We start from the raw sequence: 12252 nt of genomic DNA, 5'->3' as shown, positions 1-12252 counted from the left end.
GTTTTGGAAAGGCCATATTCTGTAAGAAAACTAGTTTCTAGTACCTACAGATATGTGCAGATGACTTGCTTGGACAACCCAAGTTGCACTCTCAGAAATTTAAAGTTGGGAATATGTCATTACACATCCTTATGTCCCAAAAGCCACCGCTGGGAGCGAGGGAGGTGTTACAACCCATTGCCGTGGGAGCTGCTGCTTGACAACATGTAGTTCCCTAGTGATTCACAACCAACCAACCCGTTGTGCAAGGAAACGGWCGGTCAGATGTGAGGGCACAGAGGTAACCAACTTGCATAGCTTTGCAGTGAAGGGCTCACAAAGGGATGGCATTCATTTCAACCAACCACTAGAAATGGATTTTTAGATTAGACCGGTTCAAAACTTAAAATTTTGAAAACGCTCTTCCTTTTTTTTTGTTGGAATATAATCACAGGATAATAATAGGTGAAATAAAGTTGAATTTTACTGTGCTGCAACAAAAGAAAAACCATACCACAGTTCTAACTTGGTGCTCTGAACAAAACACTGATGCGTGCACTTCCTGCTGAACGAAAATACATGAGATATCAGTTGTTGTCCAAAACTACCATAAAAAATGAAAAACGCAAAACCAAGTGTCTAAAAACTGCACAACTCTGACTTCGTTTCTATTCACAAAACTTTACTACAGTGAAGTTAAGCCTGCTGGCAGACCTCAGCAGGCTAAGTGTATTTTAAAGTGCAGGTTCTGAAAGTCAAAAAAGCTAACCCCTCTCTTTYTGTGTTAGATTTACATTTACTTCATTTATTACCATATGCTAGTTAACATCTATAAAGTATACGCAGTGGGTAAAAATTAGTTCCAGGACATTAGCAACAAATGCATCTCTCATTCATATCATGAATTCAAATCACTATAAAGCTCTCTAAAAATTCGTGTATAGATGTCTCCTTAATTTTATATTTCTCAAATTACGTATCTAAATAACCTTCATTCTGCCCTCGTTGCAACGGTCTATGAAAATCAAACTTTCTCTGCCTTGTTCACTAAACCATTTCATCAGTGGCCACAAGACTTAGGAAAACAGCAATCACTAGGGTCATGGACTTAGCACAGGATATCAGATGACAGACTCACAGAATTGTCTAGGACAGGGGGTACAGGACCCTCTTCTAGTCCAACCTCATGCTCAAAGGAGCTCTAGTTGCTCCAACAATTAAGTTGGAGCTGGCTGCTCAGGGCTTTGTCCAGTTAAATTTTYAGTTTCTCTAAGGATGGAGACTCCACATCTTTTCTGGGCAACCTCTCCCACTGTTTGATCACCCTTATGGTAAACATTTTTTTTTCCTTATGTCATCAGAGCAGAATTTCCATGTTCCAATTTGTGCCTGTTGCCTCTTCTCCTTCCACTGGGCACCTCATAAGAGACTGTCTCTGTCTTCTTTATACTCTCCCATTATGTGGGTGTGCACAGCAAGAAGATCTCTCCTCAGTCTTCTCAAGGCTGAACAAACCTACTTCTCTATGGCTCTCCTCATAGGTCATTTCCTCCAGTCCCTTGACCATCTTGGTGTATTGGACTCTCTTGCACATGCCTTTCATGCATTAGGAGACCCAAAACTGGAAACATCACTCCAGCTGTAGTCTCACAAGTGCTGAATGGTGGGGAATAATCACTTCTCTCAACCAACTGGCTACACCCTTGCTAATACAGCCCAATATGCAGTTGGCTCCCTTTGGCCCAACCACACTGCTGACTGTTTAACTTTTTGTCCAGCAAACACCCGGGCAAAAAGGGGCACCCGGGGCTCGCTCTCTCTGCAAAGCCGCTTTTCTACTCAGTCACCCCCAGCCTGTTGCATGAGTTATTCTGTCCCAGATGTTGGGCTTTGCGCATGTCTTTGATGCAGTGTGAGGCTCCTGTCAGCCAAGGAACCAATCAGTCAAGGCTGCTCAGTTGTTAGAAGCAACGTGGGTCAGATTTAACTGAAGCCATGTAGTACTCTTTAAAAAAACGTGATCTGAGAGAGAGTACATATCAAAAATTATTCCTAAAGGCAGAATGGACAACACTATTTCAGGTTCAGCTTCCTCTGCCCTCTAAACTTTCAGCATTAACACAACAGGATTTATACCTTGAAGCATGCCTACATTCCTTTACAGAACATCTCAGGGCGTGCAATACATACCCTCCACTTCCTGCTATGAAATCAYTGGTGGGATGTAACAGAGCCCTACATTATTTCACAGACTTTGAACTGTTAGCAGCATGTCCTATTCTGTGCACACGATCCAGCCTATAATTTGTGCATGAAGAAGAGAAGACAAAAGTGAGCTATCTCAGAATGGAAAAGTTAAGRTAGTTTGGAATACAGACTGCCACAGAAATAAGGATGTATTTTTCTAAAATACTGAAACACTCTACAGAAGGTATAAAGTATTCCTGGTCAAAAAATAATTTAACAATTAAGAAGTACCAAAGTCTTCATTTAGCAGCATAACAGTCGATTCCAGTTCCGATGAGACTCTACTCTGACTCATACTTTCAGCTCATTTCCTCTCTACCCTGGAGCAATACTCTTGTGTCCTTTGTGACTTTTGCCATATTCAGCTTTGAATCTTCAGGTGTGAAGAGTTTTGAATCTTCAGGTGTGAAGACAACAACTTCTAGAACTTCCTACTTCTGGTAGGAAGCTGAGATCAGACGATGGAACAGGGAGAAAGTAAGACAGGACAATACTTCAAACACCTCCTTAATGTGGAAGTACCCTCATAACTTTTTGTGTAKATCCCTCCTCATATCTTCTGTTTAAAGAAGGAGCTCTTCCTTGGACAACTCCCATGCAACAACTTGAAGCAGTAACTACCATAGCTCCAGCTGCAGCCATTACCTGATAAACAGAAAGYCTTCTCCAATTACTAAACAGTTACCCTTGGGAATATCCTGAAATAACTCATCCACAAATATGTTCACCTTTGTGGTTGTTCTCTCTGAACACACTGCTTTACACATTATAACTATGACTCCCATCGTTCCCCCCCCCCTTGCCCTTCCCAGACAATTCTCACTTCCTGGTAATAGCCTCATCAATGAGTCTAGCTTTGAGGTAGAGCCACTTTGGTATTCTGTAGTCCAAAGCCATTTAGAAATCACTCGTAGATGTTCAAAWTGAACAACTAATACACAGAAAACTACAGAATCAGAATCAACCTATTCCACACTGTATTTACTCTTCACCTTCCTATTGTTGGTTGTCAGTCCATACTTGCAGTTCAATATTGATGCTGGATGCTGATCAGAGAGGTTGCTGCCTTAGAGACGTTTCGTCAAACACACGTGGTGTGTTATGTCACTATAATTTTTTACTTTTTAAGACTCCTGCAATTCAATAGCAATCCACAGGGAAATTCCATTTATTGCAGAAGACAGGCATCAGAAAGATGATGAATGATTATTTAGGAAACATTTGCTTTTCAGAAAGCTTAAGCATATCATTTCTTTTGCTTAAACTAAAGTTATCTCAGAATAACAGATTTTGGTAACACCTACGTCAATATGCTGTCCTGAACTCCAATTGTTCTAATTTGTCATAGTTTGAAGTAGAAGTGTTTAATCACTTGGACCTGTAAAAACTTCAAATAAAAAATGATTTGTGGCTTCATATAGCTTGCTATGCCTGCTAGATCTTATTAGTGTAAGCATTGCATTCACAGTAAAAATTCACGGCTAGGATTTTTAGTTAGCACTGTAACTTTGAGGCCTCTGATTCATCATTACTGCATACAATTTTCAATATTAAAGCCAAAGGGTTATAGCATWACTATTATTACTTTACAGGTTATAAAAATGCATAAAGGTTTTTTTAATATTAAAAAATAGTCTTTAGGAGAACGTCAACTGAAGAAAAAAGCAAGCTTTTTAAAGGAAGTTAGCTAAATTCAATAAGAAAGTATTCCTTTTTCTTTTATAAGTCTCCTTGTCTCAAAAGACAAGGAATCAGCAAATACAACTGCTCCATTAGTGTAGGCATGTTTTCTTCTCAGCTGAGACAGACTTTGCTCTGAAGCCAGTTAAAGTTGGCTTCCACGTTGCTTTAACGATGTCTCTAGTAAATCAAAAGGTTCAAACAGAGCCCTGAAATATATGACAGATAACGACAGCACTCTAACTTCTAATGCAAAGCATCTCTTCATGTGGCACGTCTAATGGCAGCCCATGGAGCCATATGAGGCAGTGAACCTTGCTATCTGGGCTCCTTTCAGAGCAGAAATCCTCTAAAAGGTACATAAATCTAGGCATGAAGCAGYGTATCTACTTCTTTCACTCTAGAACTACGTATCAGACCCTGGTGAAAAGGGGCAATCACTATTTCAACATTTWAAAAAAAAACCTATAGTTTACAGCTTTCTAAATACATATGTTTTTGTGAACTTGGGACAAGATTATCAGACCAACAGAACTGCAACCAAATCAGGTGATCAGTCTTGTTTCACTGAACTGTATTAACATTTGTCAAAAAAAAAGAAAAAAAAAGGGTTTCATCATACATTTATTTTTGACAAAATGCATACTCTGTATTGATCAACACAGTTAAACACTGTGAAAAGAGGATTACTAAAAAAGTAAACAAATATATCAGATATCAAAAGTTCACACCAACCAAATGATATCTTTGATAGAAAAGAAAAAAATCATTACAGCTAGTTAACTGTTGTACTCTTMGTTCTAGAAATGCTCTTCAAACTGTTCCACAGTGTCTCCAGGGAGACTGTTATCTTCAAGATGAACATAATTTCAAGATGAAAATGAGATCCCAGAAGGTGTAAAGGGTGTTACTATGTCACTAAATCATTTCAGGAATTTATGGCTCATCCAATGTTCCCTCTATCAAACAGTATTTCTCCTTTTTAAGAGATTTTTTTCTGACTTATGCCCCAAAATGACGTGGGGTTTTTGCTATTTTTTTCAGGTCTCCTCTCCTATTAATACAAATAGTTTCCTGGTTATTTGTGTGGACTGACATCTTTACGGGATCTCAGTATTTGACTGGCAACCTATTGCTGCTGGTTCAGCAAAAGGTAGGGCCCTGTGGTGGTTCAGCTTTCCTAATGATGAATTTCTTCCAACCATACAGAATCAGGAAGTCCTGTCTTTGTAGTGTAATGCTGCTACAGAAACAAAATTCTCTGCAATAGTGCCCTAAGTATTACTACGAAAAAAGCTGTCAGCTATCTGCTCAGGAAAGAAAAAACAKAATGTCTCTAATTTTCAATTTGGTATAGGTTAAATACACATTTCACTGAGGGGAATTAGGTCATCCCTAGAATACTCTAAGTTACTGCGTCTGTCCRTGCCAGGGGCCACCAGCTGCCTGAGGTGATCGGCAGAGTATACAGGCACACTAATTCAAAACATTTTAGGGACAAGTTGATATCTACAGGCATTACAAAGTTGAGTTTAATCAAAATTTTTTGTTCATCAACCTGTGAAAAGTACTTGCGAGGAGTACTCTCTTCAAATATACAGCAGGTCTTAAATGCCCTGCCTTGGGGCATTTCCCAGACCAACTGCCTAGCTGCAAAACAGTTAAGGAAGGAAGGGAGCCTCATTTCCCCCAACTCCTCCAGGATAAGGTTGCTCATTTTTCCTTTTCACAACTTATACACAACATGAAATAAAATAWTCCCCTTGGAGAAGATTCCAACTTACAGCATAATGAAAAGGCAGTTCTTAAATTGCAGTGCTAGCTATAAAATCCTGCCTAACTAGAAAGGATTTACACAGAGGAGCAAAGTTYGCACCAAGTCAACCATAACAGTGGCATATTGGCATATTCAGGCAGAGCTCAACATGCACAGACAAAGCCACACAGTAACTGGTGGTATTCTGTAAATCTACAGGCACTTTCTTCAAAAATTATCTATGAAAAGCTTAAGGGTTTTAGAATAAAAATTCCCAGACATAAGAATACCTCCTCATTGTCACCATAAATGCTTTATTAGGTATTTCAGAYAACATTTTTTTCTTTCCATCTTGGATTAACTACCTTTTGATACTTTGTTMTGAATTTAAATGGGCACACTGTATTGGACAGAAATCAACTTAAGTTGCTTTTCCTCCCTTTTCTCAAGTCAGTTTGACAGGATTTCCCCTAAATTAAAATTCCAGCATACATCATTCTGTTGTTTGTAAAGGGCTATTAAACATTTCAATTAATGTGTTAAGTTCATTTATTTTTTGCAAGATGACAACCTTGGAATAGAAATGTATGAACAATGGAATATCTGCCAAGAGAAACATTGCCTAAATAACTGCTTTAAGTTAAACCTAGATTATAACTGTTATTTACATTAAAGAATATCACTGTAATATCTTTAAAAATGGATTTGCTATAAAACAGTAAGCTAYGCTTAGTTCTGTTTGCTAAACATGACAGAGTTTTAAGAACACTCATATGAAACTTGAGACACAACATTCTACATTTAAATAAGCCTGCAGATGAATGTTCTTTACCTTATAAAACCCCAGCTGCACACTTTACTGTGCCACTCTTTTGATTTGGTCATTCATCAGCCAAGAAATATTGACACAGTAGTGGATAAGGCTAGCAGTCCCAAGCTAACATTGATTTTCCCTGGGTAGGAGCGGAATTTTCTTGTTGCTTTGATTTGGTTAACTACATCCTAAGAATGCAAAAGTTTTCCAACTTTCTAATGTAGCCTTCATTCCTGAAAGGCTCGGTTATATGGGTTCACGTTAGTCAAGAGCATAAATGAAAACAAACTACTGTCTAGAAAGGCAAGTGTTTGCATAACTAAATGAACCAACTTATGAGCTCTTATGAGCTCTTGCACTTATAGCAGTCTTCAGCAATCTTGTTTCTCACCTATAAAAACTCTGGACTATCTGACAGCCCTCAACTCTAGCAGAAGGAGAAAAAGTCATTAAAAGGCTGTTCAAAAAAACCCGTATCATCTACACACAGAGCAAAATGAGCCTCTATGTGTTTTGGCACTAGCAGTATTGACCAACTTCCCCTATCAAATATTCAAATTGGGGATGAGCCAGGGCATCCTGGCCCCCACATGCCTCTCACCTGGTCTTGGGCAGCGTATGAACCAAAAGCGAGCCAGTCTAGCCCAAAAGCTGCTCATCACTGCTAGCAGAGTTGCCTCAGCCTGGATGACGCCTTACTGGGAATACGGGTAGGAAAAGGAACACTATGTTCAGTTATCACTATTTYGTGTTGCTGCACTTGCAGTTTGTGTGGTGACAGTAAGCTCTTGCACTCAGGGGACTGCTGACCCTCTGATGAGCTCAAGATGTGCACGTGCGTGCATGCACATCCACACATACACATATGCGCACAGAACAAGTGGGTCTTTTGTCACTTTGCTTTATTCACAATACTACTTAGCCACAGTAATTTTGATCAAGAAACTCCATCATTTCACCCTGCACGCTCCCCGAAAACGAGGCTTCCTGGACGGAGATTTGAGCAGCTGCTGCTTTGCAGAGAAGAAAATCCAGGCGGTTGGAGGGGGTGGGGAAAGGGGGGCAACAAGCAACATTTGTTTAAAATCTGGCAGCAGCATCCCAATTAGATGAATTATTGGATGGATCATCAGGATTGCTCTCCAAAGTGCCATAGGATAGGAAAGCCCTTGGAGGACATGTTGATTTAACGCTGCAAAAATCATCCTGAAGAGCACCATCTCCGAACACAGAACTGAAGACTCGTTTGTCTTAAAAATCACACTTCCCACACAGCACCGTTGCTCACTTGCCATGTATATAAAGGTTGTAACAGTTAATCAGTTAGACAGGGATAAATATTTATTCAGGGACTACCTTAACGTTGAATGTTATTTCCTCCATGACGTAAACTCGTTCAGGAAATGCTTTAGCCACCTCCTCCACACTGTTAAAATACTGCACTGGCTCCTTAATATCTCGGTCTTGTTCCAGCAGCTTAAACTGCCCTGAAAACAGATGATAAACAGAAGAGTTGTAAGATATTTACATTGGACAACTGTCACTCTGGCAACTGCTGTCTCAACTCCTTCACTATTTTGGTTGGTCACTTTTTCTGGCTATTAGAAGTCAAACAACAAAACAGAAGATTGCAAGGTGTCTTCTAAACCTGCAGCAAGAGATGCCGAGTTTTACCAGGTCAGAACGAAAAGAATGTGTGGGAGCTGAAGTTAAATCAAAAAAGATCTTTTTATGACATACTTTCCAGAAATAACTACTGGGGCTTTTGTGTTTGTATACTTAATTTGTTGTAATGGCATCYGTACAGACAGCACTTTCTGGCCCTTAATATTAAGTTTTATGGAACAAAACCACAACCTTTACCATAAAAGCACAAAACAATAAAGATGGGATTTTTCTTTCCTTTTCTTTCTTTCTTTCTTTTTTTAAGAGTCAAACAGCTTTTCAAAAATCCTAAGCTACAACCCTTTTCCCCTAGGCTCCCCTAACATCCAATAYTTCTTATTCAGAAACGAAGTTTCAGAAATGAAGTAACATTGAGAAGTTAAACCATATCCACCTATGAAATTAACCCATATCCACCTAACGTTCTTTTGAAGGTGATCATCTTCAGAAAGCTTTAGGAAGAAGKGTTTCTTGCTGACTTTACCCCTGACAACACAATAACCATTTTGCTATTTTCCAGATAAATAAAGGTGTTCTAAAACTAAGAATTAACACTGAGTCAGTTGACTCAGGCAGGACTGCATACATTACTCTGGACAGGTCAGAACTTCAATCATTTCTGTGCATTATGAACACAAGGTTGAAAAGCTTTCGTTTGTAAATACAGTTATACCGAATGCTTAGACAGATATTTTTTCTGTTGGTTTGAATTCAATATAAAATCACTGGATAGATCTTCTCAAATTTAGAAATATTAACTACTACAAACTTAAATGATGATCTCAGCAAGACAACAGCACAGTAAGACTTATTGTGAAAAACAGCTAAAGAACCTGACTGAAAGACTGAGCAAAATCAATGCTTTGCACATCATCTGTAAATCACACTTCAAAATTAGCAACGTATCCAGCCATGGGATTGTTGTTCACAAACGGTACTCAACTTCATCGAAAGTCATCCAATACAGCAGGAAGTTAGCCACCTACAAAAATACTTTCTCACTCCTCGGCATTTTGTGACTTGTGTGATATGTTCAGAGGATTCACCCACACCATGCTATTGCAGGCCACCTAGCAACAGAGGAGGAAATGAATACAAGCTCAGCAAGCCCTGAAGCCCAAGAAGAAAGACCCATCCCTCCACCCATGAGTGTGCACAYGTGTACGCACATGCACACACCAAGAGAGGTATTGATGTTCCGTCTGATCCCAGCATCCAGCTGACAAGGGGACAGGTTTTTCAACCCGTATATTCAAATACCGTTGTTATAGCCTACACACCAATTTTTAAGATAGAAGACTTTCTTTTATTCCTCTCCATATATCTTTTCTTTCTACAGTGACCATAATAATCTCAAAGTATTATCAGCAAGGCTTGTGGCGTTGCATAGTACAATAACTAAAGATGACTGACACTTCCCACTGTTAAGACTTGCAACTATTTAATAAACTATTTAATACACTTCAAATATTAATTGCCCTGTAGTTTTCTTAACTACATATCTGCTTCAGGACACACTATGATTTGAAGTTCAGCCAAAAAAATCAAATACTTCAAAACCCAACACTAATATAGAATATTCCTGTAGTACGAATACACAGACTTTAGTCTGACCTGGTAAAGATATTCCTGCAGTTCACGGCCTACCTTGCGCAGGATTCTGCCTTTGACAGATCTTAACAAATGTGTAAGGAGCAATTTAAGAACAGCTATCAATAACTCCCTATACTCCCTTCYATACTTCTAGAGGGGAACCTATGGCTTATGGACTTCCTGAGCAGGGAAGAGGTATCTTTAGGCTTAATAGCTCCAGAGATTTCTTTCCTGTAAATGTGTTCAATTGCTTACTAAAGGTATAGGAAACTTTTGACATAAACATACCATTTACCCTGATAAACYTTAGCAACCTCTCCTTCCACAGGTTTTACAGCACCTCAAGACTGAATGTAGAAATTTTAGGAGTRCCAAAGCTGTGTTTAACATAATCCAGGGAGCCATAGGAAATCTAAGGATGTAGAAGCACTTGAAAAAAAAGGTTTRCATGCTCAGCAGAAATTTGTTAGCATTTTTAAGCCGAATTTCTCAGTTTGTCCACTCTGAGCATCTTTCACTGTAAAGCTATAGAGTGGTCCATGCAGACYGCACCTCTGGGTTCAGTAATTCTCAATAATAAGCCAAAGGGCACTCCGTAAATATGCAAAATTACCATTTTTTAATTATGTGGTTACATGTTTTTCAATTCCAAGAATCGGACAAAAAGYTAGCCTTAGAAGCAGAAGGTTTGCTTCATCTGTTACAGAAATCGGAATCTGTTGTGACCGATCCATGTGCTGAGAAAGGGAAAGATCAAAATCACGCTTTCAAGATTTTTCTGTCAGCCATAGTCTAAGGTGAAAATGAATTCCCTGGCTCTGCAGGGCCTTTACCCTCCAAGCACCCAGCTTCTTGTAAAGGAAATTCAGGGGCACAGGGGAACTGAGTGAAGCCCAACCTTTTCCTGGCACAGCATCAGCATACACCAGGGTATCACTCACAACCAGTGACCATGAGGTGCACCAGGGAACATCCGATAGCACAGAAAAAATAGTACTCTGGAGCATCAAGTCAGTTACAGTACTTCACAGAAAGTCACTGTTGGCCAGATGTCCTTAAATTTTACAGAAGTCCTCATGCTTAGTGTTTTCTATGGGTTGACCCTGGACTGTTTCTCTCTCCTGGGACTATTTTCTGAATTGCTTGTCAGGGAGCACTGCTGTCCTCTTTTACTAATGACTGAGCCACCTGGCTGCCACCCTAACTGATTGCCCAGTTTGGGACCTAGGGGTCTGATTTGCAGCATTCCCAGCTGTAGTAACTATTCAAGGCAAGCTGTGACTACAAGGTATAATGGCATTTTATGCTTTAAGTTCCCTGAAGAAAAAACAAACAAAAACACTGCAAGTTCTAAACATCTTGGATRGATCTTCTAAAACCAGTGGGATATTTCTGATTTAACATTTCCCCCTTACATACAGAATAAATACGATACCACAAGGAAGCCACATCAATTTTAGTTAAACTATCAAATACTGCAGGGATAAAAACTTGGAAATACAGAAAGAAGTTAACTCTCTCCTCAAAACAGGAATTGAGTTGGGCACAATAACAAGACATAAAGATACATGAAGAACTACAGAGGAAAACTTACTGAATAATTACTTATCTATCAAAAATGTTCATGCTGCATTATGAATGAGACAGTAGTATTTAATTCTAGCTTCTCTAATTACTCTGTTTGGAACCATAATATTATTATTTCACCAATACTAATATGTATTTAACAACAGATAGTCTAGTGGCAAGAAAAGGCCAGTTACTCATTACAATCCAAACTTCTGCAAAAAAGTCCAAAATTCCTCATCAAACAACAAAAGCTTTTGGCTGTGAGAAACTAGAAGCAGAGTCTGTTATACATTTTGCATTTACACATGTTTGTGTAAAAAAAAAAAAAAATCAGCTGGAGTTTTGCTTCAGTACAAAGAGATACTCAGAACCATCTATGTCACCATCTATGTCATCCTTCCCTTCATTCAGCYGAGCCACACAAACACAAAGCTGTCTGTGCCTTCACTGCTAATAAGCACCAGTTCATGAGAAAGTTGATCACAGAGGAGCATATATAGATCTCAAAACATAAGGGCAGTCTTAATCTCCCACTGCTATGAAATCAAGAAGCATTCTGTGCACGGAAGCTGTCTGGATCGGATGTTAAAATGCCTCTCCTTTGGAAAAGATCATTTATAAATCAAAACTATCTATAGTCTGTTTTTTGAAAATTATTCCCTCACTGAAAAAAGCAGATTTTATTTTATTGGAAGGAGATGAGGAAGGATTGAAGGGCCTGCAATACACATTTGAGCCAGATGTCAAGCAAYGAACTAATGGGGAGGAAGGAGACAATTTCATATTACATTCCTCCCCAGTCTCTATTCAAGCTGCCATACAAAACCATAGCAGCTAATTTCYAAGAATATTCCTGAAATAAAAGTTAAATGTACATATATCTGGCTTGAGTGAAAGTTAAAAATGGATTTTATTATACCTGACAAGAAGTAAGATTTTATCAGGATAC

General features: G+C 39.0%; 1 protein-coding gene across 2 annotated transcripts in view; it reads right to left on the bottom strand.

Moving 5' to 3' along the window:
• GAREM1 (GRB2 associated regulator of MAPK1 subtype 1) overlaps nucleotides 1-12252 on the bottom strand; it is a 108808-nt gene that overhangs the window by 18607 nt on the left and 77949 nt on the right. Inside the window, exon 3 of one of the 2 annotated variants that reach the window (XM_085316286.1) lies at nucleotides 7833-7963. The exons of the other annotated variant lie outside the window; for it this stretch is intronic. Within the exon in view, the coding sequence (XP_085172412.1) occupies nucleotides 7833-7963 (131 nt within the window). The remainder of the gene's footprint in view (nucleotides 1-7832; nucleotides 7964-12252) is intronic. 2 annotated transcript variants of the gene reach the window in all.

Source organism: Rhea americana, unplaced genomic scaffold, assembly GCF_003343005.1.
Source record: "Rhea americana isolate MKP2758 unplaced genomic scaffold, rheAme1 scaffold_46, whole genome shotgun sequence".
NCBI lineage: Eukaryota > Metazoa > Chordata > Aves > Rheiformes > Rheidae > Rhea > Rhea americana.
This window is presented reverse-complemented; position numbering and strand designations above follow the sequence as displayed.